This window comes from Artemia sp. Qi Xiang Cuo, chromosome 3 (genome assembly GCF_049724085.1).
Source record: "Artemia sp. Qi Xiang Cuo chromosome 3, ASM4972408v1, whole genome shotgun sequence".
Taxonomy (NCBI): Eukaryota; Metazoa; Arthropoda; class Branchiopoda; order Anostraca; family Artemiidae; genus Artemia; species Artemia sp. Qi Xiang Cuo.
Genome location: NC_142796.1, coordinates 49,841,666 through 49,866,727, shown reverse-complemented (window position 1 = coordinate 49,866,727; position 25,062 = coordinate 49,841,666). Strand labels below are relative to the sequence as shown.

At 37.0% G+C, this 25,062-nt stretch overlaps 1 protein-coding gene across 2 annotated transcripts in view; it reads left to right on the top strand.

Annotated features, from left to right (window-relative positions):
- LOC148954224 (polyamine-transporting ATPase 13A3-like) overlaps positions 1 to 25,062 on the top strand; it is a 158,012-nt gene that overhangs the window by 117,432 nt on the left and 15,518 nt on the right. For both annotated transcript variants that reach the window (XM_089086075.1, XM_089086074.1), the window contains 5 exons: positions 3,923 to 4,170; positions 5,845 to 6,013; positions 9,533 to 9,739; positions 15,916 to 16,139; positions 19,018 to 19,166. In XM_089086075.1, the coding sequence (XP_088942201.1) occupies positions 3,923 to 4,170; positions 5,845 to 6,013; positions 9,533 to 9,739; positions 15,916 to 16,139; positions 19,018 to 19,166 (997 nt within the window). The remainder of the gene's footprint in view (positions 1 to 3,922; positions 4,171 to 5,844; positions 6,014 to 9,532; positions 9,740 to 15,915; positions 16,140 to 19,017; positions 19,167 to 25,062) is intronic.

Here is a 25,062-nt window from a genome sequence, read left to right as displayed (position 1 = left end):
ATATATATATATATATATATATATATATATATATATATATATATATATATATATATATATATATATATATATATATATATATATATATATATATATATATATATATATATATATATATATATATATATATATATATATATATATATATATATATATATATGTATGTATATTATTATTATTCATCAATCCAATTTTTTTACTCATCGATTGGAAATTCATAATTGGGTTGGCGAGAGTTTTTTTTTTTTTTTTGGCAAATGTGTTATCCACATCAATTAAAATCAAAATATATAAATTAAAATTAGTAAAATTAGATAAATAAACCAAAAATAAACATATTCTCTCAGTACAGCTTGGGTTACTTACAACGAATCAAATGTAAAACAATACCTGTTTGCAAAACTTTTTTAAGTTGCTCTACAAATTCGAACAAAGTGAAGAAGAAACTTTACTAAGATTACAAATGATACAAAAGATTTGTACGTAACACATGTTAAGAGGTCAGTGGATACTTGTAAAATAAGTAGCCTAATAAGCATAATTTTGCATAAAAAAATTTCCGTGGTTTCTCTGTAAAAATAGAAAGTTTGCTTTTTTAAAATTTCTGTTTTTTTAGCAATTTTTAGGAGAAAACTTTTCTCTCTATCAAGATTTTTAGATTAAGTTGAGCTTACTTTTGCATAATCAAGTATCTCGTTAATCAGAAAAAATATCATTTCTGGTCACCTTGACTAACGGTGTAGGTTCTAACAAAAGATGTATTTTGCACCGACAGCCAAATGAAAATCCGTTGTCCAGACTTCGTCTTATGAAAAATTTCCGTATGTCCGTGTCAGCGAATGATCAATTCATTTTTGTTTAGGATCAGAGTCGAAAAAATATTTTTCCCAGCCGGCCAAATTTTCTTTCAATTGATAAAATCTTTCTATTTAAGCCACTGTAAAAATGTAATAATGATAGGGGTTGATTTTCCTGGAAATTGGGGAAAAATATGACTTACAGAAATTTGGGAAAACATGGGAGAAGGTTTGCCTGCAGGGCAAACTAACTTTCAAAAAAATTCTTCTTTGCACAGTGACGTATTAAGACCCGGGAGGAATAACCCAGTCTTTTGCAAAATGCTCTCTAGATTTGATTCATTAGCGTATTTTGATGTTACTCAAATTACCGATATTGCCTCGTGCGACGGAAAAAAATCTTTAACCAACGGTAAAAGCGTTGGTAAAAATGTAATATTTGCACTTTTTTTTAAATATAACTAGCTTTTAATGTATGTAAAAAATTTTGGAAAATTTTTAGGGAAATTAGGAAAGGTTTGAAGAGAAGATAATTTTTTTTTTACAATATGAGCTGTGTCCAAGACGGAGCTTGGATGGAAGTTAGGAAGCCACATTAAGTTTCAATTTTCCTTTTTGACAAATGTTCGCATTTTTGTGAAGAAAAGCCCGATCATTTTCAGAATACGCCCCTGGAAAGATGAATTCGTGCGACACATCGGTAGTATTGAGTATCTCCAAAATTACCGTTATTACCTCACGATACGCAAGACCTTTAATGTTGTGATTAATTAATTGACCATCTAACTGGAAATTGTGGTTGAATAGAAGATAGTTGAATTTTGTCTGCAGATTTTTGTTTCCTATGGGTGCTCCTCTAAGTCCTCTCTTGGCTAATCGGTTTTAGGATTGTATTCAAACTTCCTCCATTCAAAGTTTCAGTCTAGTTCCTTGCTTCTGAGGTAGTTTTATGGATGGCACTTTGCGTTTTTGGAGGGACAGAGCGAAGGCTTTAAATCTATTTCTCGATCTTTTAAACAGGTTAAAAAAAATATACTCGAGTTGGAGGAGGAGAAAAAGCTACCTTTTTTGGATGTCTCGTTAATGAGAAGGGGAAACCGATTGCTTCGGTCAATATATGGAAAACTAACTTTTAATGAAAGACGTTTTAACTTCCACTCACACCACCAAATTTCAATGGGCAAAGGAGTAGTTGTTTCATTGGTTGATTGGGTTCTTAGAAATTTCTCTAGTATCTTGATTTTGAACTACTGTACTTGAAGGACTTGGTGTTTTGCAATGGTTATCCCATTAAATTCACAGATGTAACGGTGAAGACGAGACAAAGCAAGCATGCAAATAGCTTATTTATTTTATTACTTATTTATTTCCCTCAAAATTGAGGAGTATGGCCAGATTTATGGCCAAAATTATCCCGCTTAATCCTAGCTAATTCCAACGGCTCTTGAATTTTAAATTTCAAGACTTATTCAGTGTTACTTAAACAAATTGGGAAACCAATAGCAAACGTGAATTGAAGAAAAATCGCAGATTTTAAAATCTCAAAAAGGAAGGGCAGAATAGAGAACATGTGAGAGGGCAACTGCGTTAAAAGAGAACTTAAAATATCACGTAGAACCTCAGGCTTGGGATTCTAATGTTTTAAGTGGCTGTGTCTCTTTATCTTATGTTCCAGGCTTTGGTGCAACACTTCAAAAAACTTTACTAAAATTGAATGTTTAAACTCCTTTCAAGTTGTTCAGACTTTTAAGTAGTTTTTTTAAAGTCTGGAGAAGATAAAGCTTCCTGCAGTTTGAAAACCAGAGTGTATAGCATTCCCTGCTCCTGTGGTAAGCTCTACATAGGCTGAATTAAGGAAAAATTTATGGAACGGTTAGCCAAAATAAGCCACAATAGCGGCTTAATAAAGCGTCACACGTTCTTACAATTTTCTACGTTCGGTTGATAATGTTATTTAGAAATGCGGTAAGTACCAGTTAAGTATGATGTAATTTTTAGTTGAAAATAAAAACCATCTCATCTCATCTCTTATCTCATCTCATCTTAAAGTTTTTCGAAATCTCAGGAAACTTTTGTTCTGCACTAGCAGAGTATATTTTTTGGGAAGATTTTATACAGTTTGAGGATGTGACAGCTATCTCTAACGATAAAGGTTTTACACATTTGGAAAGGAAAGCTATTGGAGTAAAAAAAACACATGTTTTTAGATTCTTTCTTTTCCGCGCTGATGACGCTTGTCTACAACAGAAATATTCGTGTAACTATTCTTAATCTTCCATGTTTGACATTGTGGTCGGTTCCAGCGGCCAGTTGAGAATCCTAAACCTTGCGAATTCGTTTCATATAAGTTGGATATGCTGACTTAGCACAAATATTTTAGATAATCTTCAGATAGAAATTTGAAAAGCCATGTCTTCCATCCCACAGTTGTGACATGGTTTTTAGCGGGAGATTTAGGTAGTAGCCGGGTGACCTGCAGTCATTTTGCAGGCATTTTCCTTGATTGGCAAGTAGTTTTAGAGTGTTCAGTTAAAGTGCATGCACCAATACATGAACAGAAATTTGTATTCAGATGCGACATCAATACATTGGCCAAGCTCTGCTATGTCGTTCTAAAGGTTTGGTAAAAACAAAAGTAGATTCCATATAGCAGAAGATTTTACTTTTTTAAATTTTTGCCTTGTGACAGTAAATCTTTCCATGCTGGGTACATGAGGATCTTTTGAGTGTATCTGAGGGACAACTCAGGGCCTTGGAAGTCTTTTTACCCCATAAATCTGATAGTTTCTCACTTATGAAGCCTGAACATCCAATGAAAATAGGTCCTAATTATATATAAAAAAAAAAGACAGATTTGCTTAGAATTCAAATGTAATCTTGGGAACGGCCTTCTACTCCGGGTGGCTAACCCAGTACCTAGCACTTTTAGTATTAGTGCCTGTGCTTTGCAGAACTAACCTGTTTAACAGTTAATTTGTGTCTTTTTTACTAGTCCCTTTAAAAAAAGCCCCAGGACTAGGACTTAAAAAGACGGTACCAATTAGTTTGTAGTTTATATAAAAGATTACGAATGCTGTTTTGAAATAAATGGTTCTGACTCTAAAACTCTATTTGCCTTATTGTAGGAATACCCATTATCAGATATATCTTTAAGCTACTCATCAAGCAGTAGTGATGACTCTGAATGGTCACGTCCCCGGAGTCAGAGCCCACCCCCGCACGAGGAGGCAATTCGTTTTATTCCACGCTTGCGCCAACCATCTCCACCTCCTGGGAATCTGAAGAAATGGAAAGACTATTTTAAGTTACCTCTGAAAATGGAAGATAAATATCGTCTACGCACAACAGATTATAGTTTTGTTTTGGATGGACGGTATGTATTTATTTATATTTATATAATATTTTCGTGAAAAGGTTATAGTTTTTGCAACAGTGTAGAGTTAGTGAAGAGTGACGTCTCTCCTATGTTTTGTTTAGCTATCTTTTGCTCTTTTTTCTCCAGTCTCATAACATAGAAAGCATAATCGTAAAGAGCAAGTGGAAGGCGCGCTTGATCGTAAATTTTGAAACTAGGTAAAGCTTTTAGGTAAATGAAAGAAGGTATAATGTAAACGGATTGAACTTTTCATTGGAAGGATATTTGAAGTACGGTAGAGCCAGAGAATAATGAAATTCTACAACTTATAAGCACTGAAAACTTTTTTTTTACCTATAGTTAAAAGTAAATGCTGCAAGTCTACATAAAAACTTCAGATTTAGAAACACTGACAACCCTCCCCCTCCCTCTCAGTTTCATTAAAAATTTTGTTTAATTTTTATGGGTTGAGCTCCTCGGCTAAGAAGGATGACAGTCAAACAATCAAATGTTCAGTCACCTCCCGTCGGCATTAATATGTACATAACTTAACATTCATTTAAACACTTTCGGTTCATCTATCTTGCATATGAGGATTAAGAGGAATGACATTCAGACAAGCTGAGGTTTGTTTATCTGCAGTCGTCATCCAAATGTTTCATCTGATGTAAACTACTCCGCGAAGAGACATGACAGTTAAACTTGCAAAGGTTCAGTCACCTACACTCTACAGCTGTCAGTACTGTGGGCTACAGCTGTCATTAATTTATAGTTCGTCTAAGGTAAACTACTTCATCATCTCCTCTTCACTTATGGCAGTGGTAAATCTGCAGAAGTGTTCACAAACCATCTGCACAAGGAGAATAAAGTAAATTACGGCAACATCAGTGGAACTCTCTTGGCGAACAACAAGTAGTAACATTTGCAAATAGAGCATAGCATTTTATCGTGAATTCAATAAACTCCAACTGTTGATTAAGCTAACGTAATTTTGTCATCGTACACTATCCTAGGTCAACTGCTTGACTAAAGAGGGCGACAGTCAAATACACTACGGTTGAGTCATTTGCTTTTACATGTATCATTTTAATGTCATATAAAGTAATACTACAATGCTATTGCATTAATGCAGTTATTACTTCTTTATCTTTCATCTAATGTATATCTTTCATCTTGAAGTAGCGGATTCAGTATTGCCCTGCCTCGAAATACCAGGGACTGCGCTGAAACCTACCTATCATGAGGGCTTCTTCCTCTACGAGGGGCTATTCTTAAGGCCAATAAAGTGATACTGCTTTGTGGTGTGTTAGCCTGTGGCAGATTTGGGGTGCAATGATTTTTAGTAGTATTTGTAAACTAATTGGTAAAGAGAGCTGACTGCCAAGTAAGTTGAGGATTATTTTTGGCTCTAAATGTGCACCTGGAGAGATATAAGGAATGGGACAGGAAGAGTGTTCGACGCCAAAGGACGGCTGCCTCCCAATCCCTCATTACAATTCCTGGCAGAAAGGCCATAAAACAAAGATTAGCACCTCCACTTTAGAATGTGAAATCTGGTGCCGCATTCCTTACATCTTTTAAGTTTTAAGACCTTCAGACTTTCGAAAAATCATGCGTATCCACTTCTGTCTCATCACCATTATGTCGCTTCCCCCTTCTTTTGTTATTTATTTGGCTTACTTACCTTTACAGAACTTGGCAATTGGTGAAGCGTTACTTTCCAGAGCTTGTGTCAAGATTGGTGACGAGAGGGCTTGTTTTTGCACGGATGATGCCCGATCAAAAAACTCAAGTTATTACTGAACTGCAAGAACTTGGCTACATTGTTGCCATGTGTGGTGATGCTGCTAATGATTGTGGTGTAAGTTTCGGTTTTTGATTGTATTTATGGTACTTGTATTAAATACGCCCTACCTCTCAAGTTGTTCATTCATTGACGCATTATAGAACCATTTCTTTTGTTAGTTTCTTTCAGCTTAGCGTGATACAAGACAAAGAGAAGTGACTGAATAGGTGGAGAATATATAATTTGGCCTATATATTTGCACATTAGGGGGTTGTGGGTAAAGTATTTGGACAGTGTGAAGTTAGAAAACAATTCTTACTACATAATATTCAGAATAATTGTACCTAACATATTAGGCATGCAATCCCGCTATACTTTACAACCCCCACCCCCTATTGTGCAAATGCATAGCCCAAATTTGTTTCTAAAGTTTTATATTTTTATCTTACTTTGGTATATTTCATTAGGATTCAGCGTCAGAGAAACGTATCAGAAGAATGTTAGGTAAGGCGTATATCATACAAGTACCGTATTTATTTATTCTGAGGCGGTTTCTACCAAAACACAGGTGAATGAATTAATTGTATAATTTTTAGTGTTCTATTAATGTTTCTTAATTATCTTCTTTTTTAATCATCTCTCTCATTCTGATCTGAGTTACCAAAACTGTCACAATAATTTCGGATAAATATTTTAAAATGAGGTCAAAATTACGACAGAAAAAATTATATGTATTTTGATATGTATGATTGTTTGCACTCTCACTATCCCTATTGCATTCAGTCGATAGCTCAAGCAAATATAAATAAAATTGGCGGTTTTGGTCATTGGTAACCAAAATGGGCTGTTAGTTGTTGGTCTATTGAAAATTAGTCTTAGACCAACTGTTTGACCCCTCAATTAGACATCTGTGCGGCTAAGATTTTGAAAAATATGAATCAAGGGTATAAAGTGTTCAACAGGACAGAAGATATATCCCTGACCTCACTCATCGGCATTACCTGTCCTTCCTTTGAGGGGGGGGGCAACTTTGGATTTTCAAATAGTAACCCCAATATGATGTTACACATTTGAAGCTTTCATGTAAAAAAAAGAAAAGCTTGGTTTTAAGTGAGCTTAAACCACATCTTCAAGTAGCATTCATTAATATTGAAACTCGACAACACAAAATTTTACAAGCTAATATAAGTTATAAATATAAGTTAAATGAAAATAAACTTCAAGCAAATATTACGCAGTCAAAAGCTCTTTCTAATTTTTCCAGCTTTATAATGTTGTACTTTATTAATATCCATAATAACGTCACGAATATTGTAACGTTAGAAATATAGACAACGTCACAAACACACTGACATCGATTACTCTAATGGTGGTTTTAATTTCTGTAGTGAATAAACTAAAACGAAATTAAAGTTAATATTATTTTTAATTTTCAGTGCATTTACAGATGAAAATCACCTAAGAGGCTTGACGAGCCTCTCCAGAAATTTCCCAGAAATTAAAAACCCCTTAATAGATATGGCATTCATCGCGTACCATAAATGCCATTGTTGTTGGTTGTTCAAAAGAAACGTAGACGTGGTTAAATTTAAAAGCAAAATTAAACTAAAACTAAAACTAAAAATTTTTCAGGACTGTTAACTGTCCCACTTTTTTACTTTCTGTCGCACTTTTTTATTCCCTTTCACAGTCCCGAACATGGGACAATTGTTAGAGTGCAACACAAAAAGATTCAGTTTTCTGTGCTAAAATATTTGCCAATTGCGATGGGAGGATGTCATAAAGAAAGATATAAGGGAAATGGGAACTTCCTGGGAGGGTGTAAAGAGGGAGGCTTTGAATAGATTGGGATGAAGGAGGAGTGCGTAGCTGTGTTGGTCTCAGACGGCTTGGTGCTGTAGTGAGTTGTTAGTAGTAGTTCAGGTCAAAAAATACAAAAAAATTGTCTGCTAGCTTGAGATCTCCGAGGGTCGAAAATAAAAGCTTGGGTGGTCAAGGGTATACCTCATAATTATTCGGCTTTTTATGTCATAACTTTTATGTGACGTTTTTTACTTTTTACGGCGATTTTTTTATGACGACCGCCTCGTGCTTTGAATTTTAGACTTCAGACTAGTAATTTTCTGGATAGCAGGAGGAAAAACTAGTTTTTACTATTTAGTGCATTCGGAAACAAAAAGACTAAAGAAATTACTTTTCTGTTTTTATTATTGGTTATAAACTAGTTAAGGCTATTTAGGTATGTGGGATATAGGCTAGTTTCGGGAAAAAATAAGTGCATGCTTCTTCAGTCACATAAACCAATAAAATATTGCACACTGTCACTGGTTGCTTCCATTTCCTTACAGATGTAGCTATAGACTAATGATGGCATTTTTACTATAATTCAAAGACTTGGCTGGTTCACGCTTATAATTTTAGTCTTTGAAATTTAATTTTGGGAATACAAAGGAAAAGAAATTATTTTCTATTTTTGAAATGTCTTAGAAATGAGATTAAGAGGAGAATAGTTATGGCAAATACAGTCTTTAATGGACTAAAATCTATTTAGAGGTCTAAAAAGCACTCTTTTTTTGAAACTGCGACCCCTCAACCGCAACATTGTGCCAATTCTGGTAAATGCTTGTGAACATTGGCGTAATTTTTGTCAAAATCCTGGAGGGAGGGGGGCAAAGTTGGAGCCGATTTTCCAAAGTCAATTGAAAATGCAGTGAAAATGAAATATGAGCCACATATTTCCATAAAGGCAATGGGATACTAAAGAAAACTGATATGTTTCTGGGGATGCTTGAATTTTGTAGGCCTATCTGAGTTTTGACGAGATTTTTGAAGACGCTAAATTTCATCTGGGGGGGGGTATACTGACAACTGCCCCTCTGGCCTATAGTAAATTACTCCCCTCCGTATGGAGTGCCAGAAACTAGATATAAACACAGAGAAAAGATTGACCTCTTTTGAAAATATGTGCTTTGAAAACTTTTGAAAACGTCGGCTGGCGACAAAAAGTCAATAACGCTGAGATCCATCAGAAACCTTTTCAGTTGCTTATTTCTGAGGCGGTGAAGAAAAAAAGATGGTGTTATCTCGTAGATGTCCTTCTGGTGAGGAGTCAAGCGATCTCCGAATGCGCATGCATTCAAACCCCAGTGGAAAGATATCCCTCCGTAGCAACCTTGCGAAATGTTCAAAGAGGCTTTGTCAATAACTTGTGTGCCACAGATGGCCCAGGAGGAACTATGTTGTAAGTATGAAATTTGAATGAGTCTAAAAATAAAAGCGTTACAAAAGGTTTTTATTGTTACAAATTTATTAAGGCTAAATATATAATTTTATTACGCGGGATATAGACTAGTTTGGAAAAAAAAATACCAATTACGCCCTTTTGGTAAAAGTGGGTCTTTTATCTTTGGCCAAATGTAAAGAATGAATAAAAAGAAATATATAATAATATTTTATTTGGGTTTTTATGCTCAACTCTACTCATATAATGTAGGTTTTTTCTTTCTCAGAGACGATCTTGAACTGGTTCTTCTATCAATTTCTCATTCTCCCAGAATCAGTATATTATCTGTTTTCGGATATTTATCATTTTAGGCCTTGAAGATGGCGCATGTTGGAATTTCCTTAAGTGAAGCAGAGTCATCTGTGGCTGCTCCATTCACCTCAAAAGCTCAGAACATTTCCTGCATACCCGTTGTAATTAAAGAGGGTCGCTGTGCCCTTGTTACCTCCTTTGGAAGTTTTAAGTATATGGCTTTGTATAGTATGGTTCAGTTCATCTCTGTAATGCTCCTTTATCCGGTGAGTTGTGGGTTCAATTCAAGAATATTTTTATTTATTATTTTTTTTTTATTTTCATGTAGATTCTTTGATGCATTAACAGGAAGGAGGAATTTGTCACCCCATGACTTGAAACTAAAGAATTAAATGATTATTATGCCTCTGCGTAATTTAGATATTTCAGAGGGCATAGGTATTAAAACATTCCTGGTTGTTCCTGAATTATGCAACACGACAATTAAAGTAGAAATGTAATCTACTGGGGAAAAGCTGGAAAAGAATCTATTTTGGTATCTATGACGTCGTGCGAAATTACATATCATGATGCACGGAAGTGAAGTGCACCAAGATCAGCGGCTAGAACACATGCGACAACAAGCATCACGACGAATCCCAAATGAAAATAATGGATAAAGAAATTTGCGGTTAGAAGATAAGTGACAGGGATTATCACATCGAATGGTAAGTAAACATTCGGTTACAAGAGAAGAAACATTGTGAACTACAACGATTTGCAGGAGAAAAAAATCTATAAGATGCATGATTTTTTGATGCATTAACAGGAAGGAGGAATTGAATTCACGCCAGAATTTTCTAATTCAATTGACATGGCTGACTTGATAGCTCATGACTTAAAACTAAAGAATAACGTGGTGATTATGCTAATGTGTTAATGGATAAACAAAAATATATACAAGCCTGCAGCGTTCCGAACAATCGGTCAATAGATTTCCGTTTTCTTGACCTGCCTCTACTATGGCAATAAAGTTAACTTTTAATAATATGCCCAAATCTATACCTAATGATCTACCTAGAATGCACTGAAGACATACAATGTACCCACCCTTTTTTAGTGTGTTCACACACGTTAATGATGTTTGTTCCTGTGGTATTGAGTAAAATTTATGTTAATACTTTTGTTACGTCTAGGACTACTTTTTCCTGTTTCGTAAAAGAGACAAATTAGAGAATGATTTAAGCGGGTGGGGAGATTAAGAATAGTTGTAATCTAATCGAATATAAAAGGCCGAGGGAAAACGAATGTTTTTCCAATGATGGTGTGAGAATTAATTCTGTTGGTTGTAAATTTGGTAGAATAGTAATTAAATTATGATTTTTTTATTTTATTTTATTTAGTTTATTTGCGGGGAGGAGCTGAGTGTCGAGTATTTTCATAATGGGAGCTGGGTGTACGCTGTTGCTGCTAGTTTTCTTGAATTGACATTCTTGAGGTGAAAGGAAAATTTTGTTTGTTGTTTTGGGGCATTTATTAGCCCCTCCCTCCTCCATATCACGCTCTGGCATTTGGAAGGGATTTGGTTTGTGCCGTAAATATCCAGTGTAAAGTATACCTAATATACAAATACACAATAAAAAAGTTTATTTGGTAGTTTTTCCTTTTGTATTTATTTTCCTGAGGCAGTCAAGCACCTACTTCTGTTTACTTTCAAAATATGATCGCGCAACTTCTTGCTGATGCAATTTCTCCGCTCTAGTGGAGTTTACATCGGGTCTTGATTAGCACTCTAATTTCTTGGTTTATCCAAGGCTTATCGCTGTCACTTACTAAAATGGTCTTGGGCGGGAAATGTTCGTGATATTCTGTAGAAGAACAGAGTTCAGAGCTTCAGCTTTGAAGTTAAGGTCTAGTATTGGGGAAATCTCATCAAAGTCAAAGGTTCCAATCCAGATTCCGAAGGAACATATACTTTTCTTAGCCAACGATAGGGTCGTTACTTTAGTTTTCTTTTCTTTTGAAAATTTGGCTTTGGGCTACCAGAGAATAACAAAGTTGTGAGAGTTTAGTGATGGGCCTAGCGAGCGTGGTGGTAGGTAATGGTTGGAAAGGTTCGTGAAAATTAGGTCGAGCATGCTCCCACTTTGGTGGGTCGGAATCGTCACTATTTGTTTCAGGTCAACCATGATTGCCATCCACTGCTTATTTGTTTGATTGAAGTCTTCGGCAATAATAAAACCTGTAGCTACACACTGTAAACGAAGTTTGTCTATAAAAGTTTGTCAAATCTTTCAATCTTTCATGTTCAGTCAAATCTTTCCTGTTCTTTGCACTCTCGGGATAATACACTACCGCTAAGGATGAGGAAGGAGAACTTTCTTGACAAGAATTTTGGTTTGCATGGCTCACTTAATAACTTGCAGGTAATGTCTTGTCGGATATGTAAACCGACACCTCCGCCACAGCGTTCTAGACCACGATCTCGCCCCGTATAGAAAAAGCGCATATAACCTTTAATACGACCAGTTTCTTCAGTAACGTCCCAACTTTTAGTCACTGCTGCTATGAGATAGCAATTAGGACTTCCTGTTCGTCCATTTTGTTGTTCAGTGAGCGGACGTTCCAGAGTAAAATGTTCGTCTTCGCTGAACAGCACTATGGTTTAAGCGTCAGTGGGTTTGCATGAACTGGAAGAAGCACTGGGGCTCTTTACCATGGTCGTAGGGCTGGTGAACTTTCCTAAAGTGGTTTAGAGTTAACTAGGGTTAGAATCCCTGGTTTACTAATGCATTAATGACTAGATATGTCCTCTGATTAACGGACGGAGCTGTTGAATCGTTTATTTTGTTGTCCTCCTCAACATCCTTGCCATCTACGCTTAGTTCTTGGAACCAAACCCATAGAGTATTCTAGTGGTTTTTTTAGTAGCCCAAAACGAAGGTTTCGGATGAGCAATTAATAATTTTGAAAATGAATTAATTAACTTTCCTCAAAATTTTTTTTGCTTGACCAGAGATTGAATCTCCATTCCTCATTTTTAATTTTGAATACAGTTAATAAATCATATGTAATTTCGTTATGTTTAGGGGAGAAATAAAAGTTCCTTCAGACAACGGTAAAACCTCTTTGACTGTTCTCCACCAGCTCTTAACAAGCGTTTTGAAGCTTGGAAGTGAATTTCTCTTTGCGCTGAATCCTTGAACGCCGAATCGTTCGAACTGCCTCTTTACGGGTTTTTATGAAACCAAGTTTGTCCTTTTTTGCTCTTTGGGAGTAGCCATCACTTGTAGGCCCTTTGTTTTGCTCTTATAGCCTTTTTGCAGTGGATGTTGAACCAAGGTTTGTCTTTGCTGGACACCTGGATCCACTTTGACAGACTATAACTTGCGATCCAGTCGACTATGGCCTGCTTGTAATTTTCTGCGTCTATGGTGGGTCCCTCAAGGAGGAAGGCTCTCCAATGCTAAGAAGCAAGTGCGTCTCTTAAGCCGTCCCAAAATCCTCTTTTATTTTGCTAGATTTATCAGTCGTGCTGTATAAGGGGAGGAAAACAAAGCTTTCCACGCGCAATGACGGTATTGTAGTCACTTGTGAAGGCACGAGCATAAGTCTTAAAGGAATATGGGTGATTGGTAAGGAAGAGATCAAAACAAGATGATCTATTTGGGCCACGGTAAAATCGAATTCAAACAGTTGTTCAAGTCCATAGAAAATACAAAAGATCATACAGGTCTGACACCTCCTTATCCTTGTTTTTGATACGGAGCCATACGCTATGGAAGGTGATGGCAGACTAAGCGTATTTGTCCCGATTGTAGTCAAGGGCGGTTTTTTCGATAGCTAGAAATCTTGTGGGTTGGAGGGTTTTATGTAGTCCCAATGATCACAGACTTATTTTGAAGGGTCACCCTAGCCCACAGAACTTTTTTGGCTGCTGAGTTTGTGGGATTCGGTCATGAGTATGGTATATGGCTTTGTATATAAAAGGAAATAGCTTTTTTCCGTATTTTGCAGGGTCAGTGCGTTCTCGATCTCATTTGAGCAAAATAGATCAGGCATTTAAGTGTGAAGAGGATGTGATATGGATAGACCCCGGCGCCGCGCCGATAAGGGAGTGCCGGCGGCGGTGGACCAAAAATAGCAGCGGCGGCGTGCCGCTGGCGCGTCGCCGATGATTTTTTCGTACCGCCGCCGGTGAGATGTCGGCTGCGCGCCACCGGCACGATCAATGTTGACCGCAAACATTGATGTTTTCATCAGTCTTTCTCAAATCGCAGCTTGAATTTACAACAGATTCGCGCCTATTCATGAGTTAAAAACTTCGCAAGTCGCTGGCTGGACGCTGGTCTTCTTCGTTATTCATCAAGAGAAGTATAAATATGGTTCAGCCAGATGATATGATAGAAACATATGAGTTTGACTTGTTAATAAATTGAAAGAAAAAAGAGTTAGTCTAGGATTTTCCTAATTATAAATTGGGACCAGGGCTCAGTTAGTAGTAGGGGAAATGATAAGGAGGAGCGTGCATAACTTTTGGGAGTTTGCTTAATCCTGGTAAGCTTGTAGCAAATGATATAGGAAAGAGTGAAAAAATAAGTAAACATTTGCCGTAAAACACGGGAGAATCTTCTATCCCTTGCTACTGAACTCGTCATTAAACTTTATTTTATTTTCTACTATGTATCCCCTTCTCCCATCGTAATCTTACCGTCTCTTATCTATCTTTCTCATTTTTCCAAGGTCGTACAAAATAAAGATAATATATAAATAAAATTAGAAATTTTGTAGTATTAACATAGGAATCAATTCAGAGTCGAAGGTTTGAGCTATTAATTATAGCGAGTGAATCGAGCAAAGGGGAACCGATAGAGCTAAGCTAAGTAGGATTGCACTTATTATTAAGGATACGGAAAAAGTATTCAAGAAACGTAATAGTATAAGAATTGACAATCTGAAAAATATGCTATTTACATTGTTTGTCTCTACACATGTATGAAGTCTATGCAAAATGAATGGCTAATACCGTTTATGCAGTAATACTAATTTATGAAAGTGTCCTATAGTTCAACACCCATTATTAGGGAAAGAGTCAGTGGATTCTTTTATGACAGGAGCTGCCCCTTAAATGCAAACAAACCGTATTGAGGCTCAAACATCAATGAAAGGTCCTTCATATCATCAGGGGGGGGGGTGTCTACCTTATAATCCACCTTCATTTGGAGAAATATATTGGACTAAATGTTCAGTATGAACTCTGTGGGAATGAAAGCTTCCTCCTTATTGCAGAGATAATATATTTTTACGGGAAACAGTAGTCTTTATACATGAAAGTATTATGATAAAAAGTTAAACTTTCGGGTAAAGACCCAGGAAGTAGCAGAAACCTATCCCATAGTTCCGAAAATCCTATTTTACAAATACACCTCAAATACAATACACAAATATAGCTCAATGATCCTTTAGTCTCAACGCTGTTATACAAATACTAAAATTTAGAGGAAAAAGATGGGGGGGGGGGCTGGGTTGAGGAAAATAGTAGCGTCCGTTGTGTTGGATAATTCCTATTCATTATATAATTTTCAGTGTTGCTGTTCACTTCCGTTTGAAAGAGCTTGAAAGACCAAAGTATTTAAAATGGCAATAAAGATGAGAACGCTGACACTTTTCTGATAACAAAAAAGCGAAAAGGGTAACTGTCTGTGTATTGACACTTTTGAAGATGACAAAGTCAATTATTAAAAATGCAGTGACAATGTGTTTTTTTATTTGGAAAAATGAGAGGTAGCTCAGAGATGCCCGATCGTCAGCAAGTGATTTATCATCATTTGACATTTTTCACTTTGTTTTAGGCTTTTATTTATTTATTTTTATTCTATATCAAATATATTACTGGTTTTAGTTATAATGTAATAATCATTTGGCTTAGGAAAATATTTCTTATTTATGTGTTTTTATCAAGAAAAATATGTTGTTGTATACTTTAGTATCTATTATTCATGTTCCCCTAGAGGGGGGGAGGCGGTCGACAACACGGAAAACATACATTTTTAGGTGGCAGCTATTGCAGTGGGTCAGTCAGTTTGACCAATATCGGGCTACCCCTGTGGCCATGTCGTGTGGCTAGGCTAGCCAAATAGATTGACAAAACTTTTGTCCTTGTGGGGCATTGGTCCTTCTTTTTGGGGGAAACTCTTCAAAGACAAAGGAGTTCAAGAATCAATCTTTTGATTTAATGCTAAAACATTCTTCGTTTAGGAAGTTGTGCTGATTGGTTTAGCTCCTGAATATCCCAACTTCTGATAGATTGGATGCTGATTAAAAGAAATTAGCTTCAAATTACCTACTTGTCAATAAAAACTTATGTTTTGCCACTTAATTGGTCGTTAAAAAGAAACAAAAAAATAATTCGCGAATGTATTGCGCTCGCTGTATTTTTTATTGACAAGCCATTTTCTTTTAGAGGCGAACAACCTTCAGTGATTTCATGTTTCTCTATATGGACTTGTTTGTTACCACCATCTTTGCTATTGTGATGGGATATACTGAACCAGAAACTAAAATTGTTCGAGAACGACCCCAGGGATCTATAATGGGTCTTGGAAATGTTTTATCAATTGCTTCTCAAATAGGAGTTGCCTTCTTTGGGCAGAAATTGGGCCTTTATATTCTGTCTTTGCAACCATGGTAAGTAACAGCACTTCCCTTTGAAGAGATATAAATTGCGTGCATTAATTTTTTATTTTTTAAGTGCATGCAAAGATTATATCTTACTCTTTTTTCTAGATAATTGTTACAGAGGTTTTATATTACTGTTATAGCGATTGTCTAAAAGAAAACCACATGGAGGCAATTAAGAAGAGTATTGTTTAAATTTTTTTATAACTCACTATCATAGACAGCGCAATAGAGCTGCCTAAGTAAAGAACGATGTTGACACAATGTATTATTTTTTTTTTCTCCATACTCGGGCACTTCGTATCGAAGGAGCTGTCGTAGAAACTTCGAAAGATTGGAGGGCAGCTACCCCCTCCCCCCAAGCCCATCATTCCCCCAAACACATCCAATCAAAATTTTGAGATAGCCATTTTGTTCAGCATAGTTTATTTCCAGATAGACAATTTGTTTTGGAGGAGGACACTCCCCCACAACCCTCGGGGCAAGGGTTTTAAGTTATGCCCTGAGGGCATTTAAGAACAATGTTGGCGCAATGTATTATTTATTATTTTTTCCCTTTAGAGCAGGGCACCTCGTATCGAAGAAGTTGTCGTAGAAACTTCTAAAAGGGCTCATTAAATTGAACATTGGAGTGGCATGTGCCCTTTTTAATAGTTGAAAGTGATTGGAAGGCAACTAACACCCTTTCCACGCCCACCATTTCCCGAAACACATCCAATCAAAATTTCGAGATTGCCATTTTGTTCAGCGTAGTTGTTTCCAGATAGAAATTATATTCTTGAAGAGAACACTCCCTCACAGCCTTCAGGGCAAGGGTTGTAAGTTATGCCTTGGGGGCATATAAAGTTTTTACAGAAAGCGTTGTCGTAGAAACTTCAAAAAAGGCTCATTCTATTGAAATTTCAAAGGGCTAGTTCCCTTTTTAATAGTCAAAAGTGATTGGAGGGCAACTAACCCCCCCCCATGCCCACGTCCCCCACAGTCCTCAGGGTAAGGGTTGTAAGTTATGCGTTGGGGGCATATAATGTTTTTATAGAAAGCATTGTCGTAGAAACTTCAAAAAAGGCTCATTCGATTGAAAATTCAAAGGGCTTGGGCCCTTTTTGATAGTCAAAAATGATTGGAGTGCAACTAGCCCCCCCCCCACGCCCATCATTCCCCAAACACATCCAATCAAAATTTTGAGATAGCCATTTTGTTCAGCGTAGTTAATTTCGAAAGAGAAAATATGTTTTTGAAGAGGACACCCCCCCACAGCCCTCGGGGCAAGGGTTGTAAGTTATGCCCTGGGGGCATATAAGGTTTTTATAGAACGCGTTGTCGTAGAAATTTCAAAAAAGGGCTCATTCGATTGGAAATTGAAATGGCTAGTGCCCTTTTTAATAGTCGAAAGTGATTGGAAGGCAACTAACAATCCTTCCACGCCCACCACTTCCCCAAACACATCCAATAAAAATTTTTAGATAGCCAATTTGTCCCACGACGTTCAAAGTTCAGGAAATTATACCTTTGACCTGGACACTCCCCCCACAGTCTTCAGGGCAAGGTTTTAAGCTATACCCTGGGGGCATATAAGGTTTTTATTGAAATCTCTGTCGTAGAAACTTGAAAAGGGGCTCATTCGATTTGAAATTCAAAGGGCTAGTACCCTTTTTGATAGTCAAAAGGGATTTGAGGGCAACTAACCCCCCTCTCACGCCCACCTTTTCCCCAAACATATCCAATCAAAATTTTTAGATAGCCATTTTATTCAACGTAGTTGGAAGTTTTGGAAATTAGGTTTTTAAGGATGACAACCCCCCCCCCTACGCCCATCATTGCCCAAAACACATCCAATCAATTTTGAGATAGTCATTTTGTTCAGCGTAGCTGGTTTCCAAAGAGAAAATATGTTTTTGAGGAGGACACTGCCCCACAACCCTCGGGGCAAGGGTTTTAAGTTATGCCCTTAGGGCGTATAAGGTTCTTATAGAACGCGTTGTCGTAGAAACCTCAAAAAGGGCTCATTCGATTGGGGATTAAAACGGCTAGTGCCCTTTTTGATAGTAGAAAGTGATTGTAAGCCAACTAACACCCCTACCATGCCCACCATTTCCCCAAACACATCCAATAAAAACTTTGAGATAGCCAATTTGTCCCACGACGTTCAAAATTCAGGAAATTATACCTTTGAGCAGGACACTCCTCCCATAGTCTTCAGAGCTAGGGTTATAAGTTATGCCCTAGGGTCATATACGGTTTTTATTGAAAGTTTTGTTGTAGGAACTTGGAAAAGGGCCCATTTACTTGGAAATTCAACGAGATATAACCCTTTTTAATTGTCAGAAGTGGTCTTATAGAAGTGAAACCCCTCTCACGCCCACTATTTCCCTAAACACATCCAGTGACAAATTTTATATTGCATTTTTATTAAACGTCGTTTACATTTTTTGACATTACGTTTTTAAGTACTACAACCCTTCCCTCCCCCACAGCCCTTAGGGCAAGGGTTCTAAGTTATGCCCTGGGGACATATAAGGTTTTTGTTGAAAGCGTTGTCGTAGAAACTTCAAAAGGGCTCATTCGATTGGAAATTGAAATGGCTAGTACCATTTTTAATAGTTGAAAGTAATTGGAGAGCGACTAATGCCCCTCTCACGCCCACCATTTTCCCAAACAGATCCAATCAAAGGTTTGAGATATCTATTTTTTTCAACGTAGTTGAAAGTTCTGGAAATTAGGTCTTTTATGATGATAACTCCTCAGAGCGCTCAGTGCAAGGGTTTTAAGATATGCCCTAGGGGCATATAAGCTTTATATAGAAAGTTGTTGTAGAAATTTCTAAAAGGGCTCATTTGATTTAAAATTAAAATTTCTTATTTCTTATTGACGTTTTATTTTGTTTAAGGTATTTACCTGTAGATGCGGAAGGACCAGATCCAGTGGTTGCCTGTTGGGAGACAACTGTCATATTTTGCTTAAGTATTTTTCAATACATAAGTCTGGCCTGCGCTTTTTCCTATGGAAAACCGTTTAGAAAGCCCTTTTATACAAATAGTAAGTAATTTATTTCAATGATAGCAGTTCCTATCTACTCAGTTATACGGGCATTTTAAAAGGTTCTGGTAAGTGTGATAATTCTAAATGATCAAGTGTCATAATATGACCAAGTATTTTCTAAATGCACAAACCGGGCCTGTCTTTTCCTATTGAAGGGTATTTATAAAGCTATTTTATAAAAATAGGAAGAAATGTGTCTGTGACCGGAGTTCCTCTTCTATTTTCAGTAGACTCTACTTCTTTTAGTTTATCGTCTATATCCAGATCAGTGAAGTCCAGTCCAATGTCATCTACACTGTCATGAAGTATAAACTCTGTAGCGTAAAAAAATGCTGTGCCATAGTCAATATCAGAATTTTGAATCTTTCTTGAGAATCTGCTTGTAAAATGGCTTTTAAAAGCTGGAACACATTGTAGATTATTAACTACTATTCTTGCAGTAAATTTTCCAAGTAACTCTAGTCAACGCAAATGGTTTTTTTTATTAGAGAACATTTCCCACTAAAATACAAAAAAAAAAACTTATCCGTGTCAGCGTGTTCAAACAAACGGAATTCCGGACATGTTAGTTGTACAGATAATTGTGAAAACCAGTCTCTATGAGTTTTCTATGAGTTCAATGAGTTTTCACATTTATTTTGGTTCTTTTTGCTTAAAATTTTAAATAAAAGATGTCTTGTTGAAACTTGTTTTTCTCAAGAATTACAACACATGGGACAATTCTTCCTTGTTTTCACTTAAAATGTAAAAACAGCTTAATAGCTGTTTTATCAGCTCAAAATAGACGCGATCTTTCAACTCTGTGTTTGCTATATTTTTCTAACTCGTTTTTTAGTTTTGGTTACTATGGACCATGGTTCGTCCCTTACTAGGCTGCAGCTAACGCTGCAACCAAGATTGGGAATATGACTTTAAGGTAAACCCAAAACTTTACACGTGTCAAATCCAATTACAGGTTTGTTGGGACCTTTGGCCCTATTTATCAGAAAAACTCTCTTTTCGTAGATTTAACTTATTTTATCTTCAATTGTAATGTTTAAACCTTGAATCAAGCTGTTACCACGTCACGTTCTTAAAGATTTCACTAATTGACCTAAGCCGGAAAAATACAGACGAGCGATGACTCATACAGCTTAAATTTACAGCCCGAAAAGCTTCAAAGGATACTGGGTAATTTAATTTGATTCGGCCATTCATTGACTTTGGTCAGAGGTGCGTGCACGGAGGCTTGTCGAAAAGTGTCTTCATTAATAGTAATGTTTTTTTGGTTTTATTTCTTGTACATAGTACAGGATGAGTATAGTAAGATTTTTTTTCTTTTATACCTTTTTTTGATTAGCCTAGGTAGAGTCTGGAGCCTAGAGAGAGGCTGAGGTTGTATTAGCTTGGTATGGGAAGAGAATCCCATCAAACAGTTCGTGGTAACGAACTGAAATTAATGATCGACCCGGCTGAATAGTAACCGAAACTCTAAAAAACAGAATTTTAGTACAAATAGATACATCCAAAGACTCAGATTTTATGCTGACTTCAAATATGTAAATTTCATCAAGTTTAATCTTACCAATCAAAAGTTACGCGCCTGAGAAAATTTGCCTTATCTTCGAAAAAAGGGGAAAACAACCCCTAAAAGTCACTGAACTTTAATGAAAATCATACCATTTGATTCAGCGTATCAGAAAACCCTACTATAGTAGCTGCTATCAAGCTGCTATCTGCAAAAACGTAGAATTTTGTATTTTTTGCCAGAAGAAAGATCACGGATGGGTGTTTATTTGTTTGTTTGTTGTGTTTTTGTTTTCGCGGGTGACCATATCGATCCAGTAGTCCTAGAGTATCGTGAGAGGGCTCATTCGAACGGAAATTAAAAGTTCTAGTGCCGTTTTAAAGTGACCAAAAAATTGGAGGGCAACTTGACCCCCTCCCACGCTCATTTTTGTCTGAAAACACCAAATCAAAATTTTGAGGTAGCCATTTTGTTCAGCATAGTCGAAAATCTAATAAATATGTCTTTGAGAATGACTTAATAATCCCCCAAAGTTCCCGCGGGAAGGGCTGTAAGTTATGAACTTTGCCCATTGTTTACATACAGTGTTGGATAATGGGAAGTATACAGACGTTTTCAGGAGGGATTTTTTCTGGTGGGGGAGGGGAGGTTACGGGGGAGGATCTTTCCATGGAGGATGTTTCATTGGGAGAAGGGCCATGTCTTTGAAGGGGGTGCCGGATTTCCCAGTATTTTTTAAAAAATGATCAGAAATTAAACAAAAAAACAAGTTTTTTCAACTGAAAATAAGGAGCAACATTAAAACTTAAAACGAACAGAAATTATTAAATATATGAGGGGGTTTGCTCTCTAATCAATACCTCGCTCTTTACGCTAAAGTTATTCTAGTACTTTCAAAAGAGCTATCTATTCTAACTAACTGACGTTTGTGATTCGAACAAAACTCGAACTTTAGCGTAAAGGGAGAGGTATTGACTAGGGGGCGAACTCCCTAATATATATAATAAAACACACGAATATAGAAGCTCGTTACGTAAGTTAATTCGTAAGTTACATCAGAACAAAATTTCGAGAAAGCTATTTAGCCAAAAAAAGTAAAATTGATATAGAAGTTTCGTTTTAATTATTCATGTATGGCGAGCCAAAACCAAAGCTGCATTAATTCAAAACCGTTCACAAATTAAATAAAAAAAAAGTTATTTTAACTGAAAGTAAGGAGCGACATTAGAACTTAAAACGAACATAAATTATTCCGTATATGAAATAGGCTGTCCCCTCCTCAACGCTTCGCCTTTTACGCTTAAGTTTGGCTCTGTCTCACAACCTTATTTTTTAAAACAATAAAAAACTTTAGCGTAAAGAGCGAGACGTTGAGGAGGGGACAGCCCATTTCATATATGGAATAATTTCTGTTCGTTTTAAGTTTTAATGCCCCTCCTTACCTTCAGTTAAAAAAAAAACTTTTTTTTATTTAATACTCAGCAAGAGATCTTTCCTCGAGGGAATGAAAAGGAATTGGGGAGTTCAATCTTTATGGTGCCTGGGGCTAAATATTGTGGCACTTCTACACCACGCGGAAAGCTCACTTGTTAAATAACCCTGGCGGTTGTGCACACCGCCAGAGACGGGACACGTAGAAATCCGTGGCGCTTGGGAGTTACCCTGATCCTGGGGTACCGCTAGGTTACTCTAATAGAATTCGAGATTTCTCCAATACCGGAGGAGGTGGGATGGAGAACCCCCTCCTCCGTCAACACTGGTGGCAGCGGAGGGATGAGACTATAAGCATTACTGGTAGCAAAAGAACGACCATTTTCGAAGATACGGGTGGATGTAGGCTAGAAGTAGCAGGCTATAAAAAATTTGCACGGAAAGATAGATTTGATAGATTGTGAATTTAAAATTTGATGAGTCAGGCTCCTATCTAGGAACGAAGCATTGTATGAACGAGGGTACCATTGATAGAAGGGGATTTGGGCTTAGCCTAACTAAACATAAAAGTTAGAGAAAATTACAAAAAATTGACCTTTTTTGCTGGCATAGTCAGATAATTGTAAGATTTTGCGAATAAAAAGAAATAATGTGGAATTAATTAAGTTTTGAGTTTACAGCGGGGAAAGTCTCCGCATTAAGAAGTATTACAGGGTATAAGAATGGATCAGACAAAATGAAACTTGGGGTATTATTTGACTGAGTTGGCGGACTTGGATATAATTTTCACTGGCAAAGGTTATAAGATTATTGAAGACGACAAATTAGGAAAATTTTTCATTTTTGTGCGCACATTTGAAAAAGCAGGTGAGAGGCACCTGTCATATTGAGTAATCTTTCTAAGAGGAGATTACATTTGGAGTTCTGGTATCCGGCGTGAATAAGAGATTTCTACCCTGTTTGAATTTATCTAGCTAACGCGTTTGTTTACTTTACTTTCACGTCCAAACCCCTGTTATTTCACTCTTTGGAAGTATATTCCACTCGCCAAAGACTGTTGTAGGGAAAGGAATTGTTATTCTCTAATGAAGTCTAGATATTCCGGTTATTTGAAAAATTGTTGAATATCATTACGCGGAGCAGATAATTCACAATAGTAATTGAGTGCCATAATTTTTGAGTGTGGCAATTGTTGAACTTGCCACGATTGACTAATTCATTAAGAGATAATAAAATCGGGAAGGAGCAGACCCGTTGATATAAGAGAACAAGAAACAGAAACAGAGGCGGTAATAGACGAGAAAAATTATTATATGAAAAAAAAAGGAAAACAAAACCAACTCACACCTCAGATGCTATGCAAAATGAAGGGGAGTTGCGGGTAAGAGAAAATACAGATACAGAACGAAGAAATATGTAACGAACAGACTTGTAAAATGAATTAAGAAGACATAACGACAGAGAAAATCAAAGCAGTAGGAACTCAAGATCCAACAGGGGTCAAGAAAGAGTAGCCATGTAGATAAAACACAAACTATGTTAAATTTTATGAAAGGCGAAAGAATAACGAGAGCAAAAAGGAAGAGAATCATAAAATAGCTAGAGAGCGAAAGAAGGAGAAAGATAGAAAAGAAAGAGAGGAAGAAAGAATAGTTTGAGAGGCAGATGAAGAGAGAGATCTCCAAAAGTTTAGAAGGACCATGATAGGTCTAATAGAAGTCCGCTGGAGAATTCCAGAGAGCAAGATTTCATCACAACTAACTTCTAGGCTATCGGATCGCCATAATAATTTGTGTAAGGATCAGTTGAGGAAGAATGAAAATTATAAGACATTAAATGCTAAGACTAAAAATATGCAACTTCTTTGACAAGGCGGAGAGGTGGACCAACCCATGAAACAAAATGGGAGGCTAGGCCACCCTTTCGAAAAAACCAAATGTTTAATGCTCCAGTTCGAAATGTTGATAATCCGGAAAAATGGGATGCGGAAGTAAAGAGGCCACATAATATTGAAAGTAAGACGCACCAAATTGATTTTTCGGGAATTTTTTTTAGAAAACAGAAAATTCCGAACACTTATGCCGAATATGACGCTGACAAGTACAAATCAGCAGTGTGCTATTAATCTATTCAAGCGGCCCAATAGCAGAAGGTTCAAGCGGCCCAATACCGGATTAATATGGGATTTCAAGCGGCCCATTAGCTGCGGAGCTCTTAACCCATCGCACCTCTACAATGCAGCCAGCTGTTTCTAGCGGAGCCCTTTGACGCCAGGGCTTCCATAGGGAAATTAGCAGTAGATTTCTAGGACATGCCCCCCCTTTTCCCATAGGATTCCGACCGCATGCCCTCTGACGTCACGCGACACACCCCTGTGCTTTAAAGAGTTAGATAAGTGGAGTTACCAACCCCTCAAGCGATCACACGTACGCAATGCTGTCACGACACACCCCTCTGGACTCTAATGACGTCTCACAATTTAGCCCGCTTCAAACAGACAAGTCTAATATACTTGACGCAATTTTATGCAACCATGCGTCAGAAACCCATGGGAAATCCCCGCTTATAACGTAACGACAGCACACACCTTACGTAACGATTGCGTATCACTGCCAGACAATACCCATTTGACATCGCATTTTTTTTCCTGAAAAATCTCTACGCTTTTTCTTTCTTTCTTTAGTTGTTTCTTTGACCCCGCCAGGACTCGAAAGGTCATTCACATCCAACGTATTTATGCCTTACCCGGGAGGACTAACAAGCCATTACTAATATTTGGTCCTCCTCAGTATATTCTAAAATTAATCTACTGCACAACACCTGAGATTCCCCATTTTGGCACTCGTTAGAACGGTGTGTTACTGCCCCAAATTTGACACGCTCCCGGAGACATTTGCTCAAGACTGAGGAGTGCTTAAAATGTATAATCACATTGAAAGCCCAAAACAATAAATT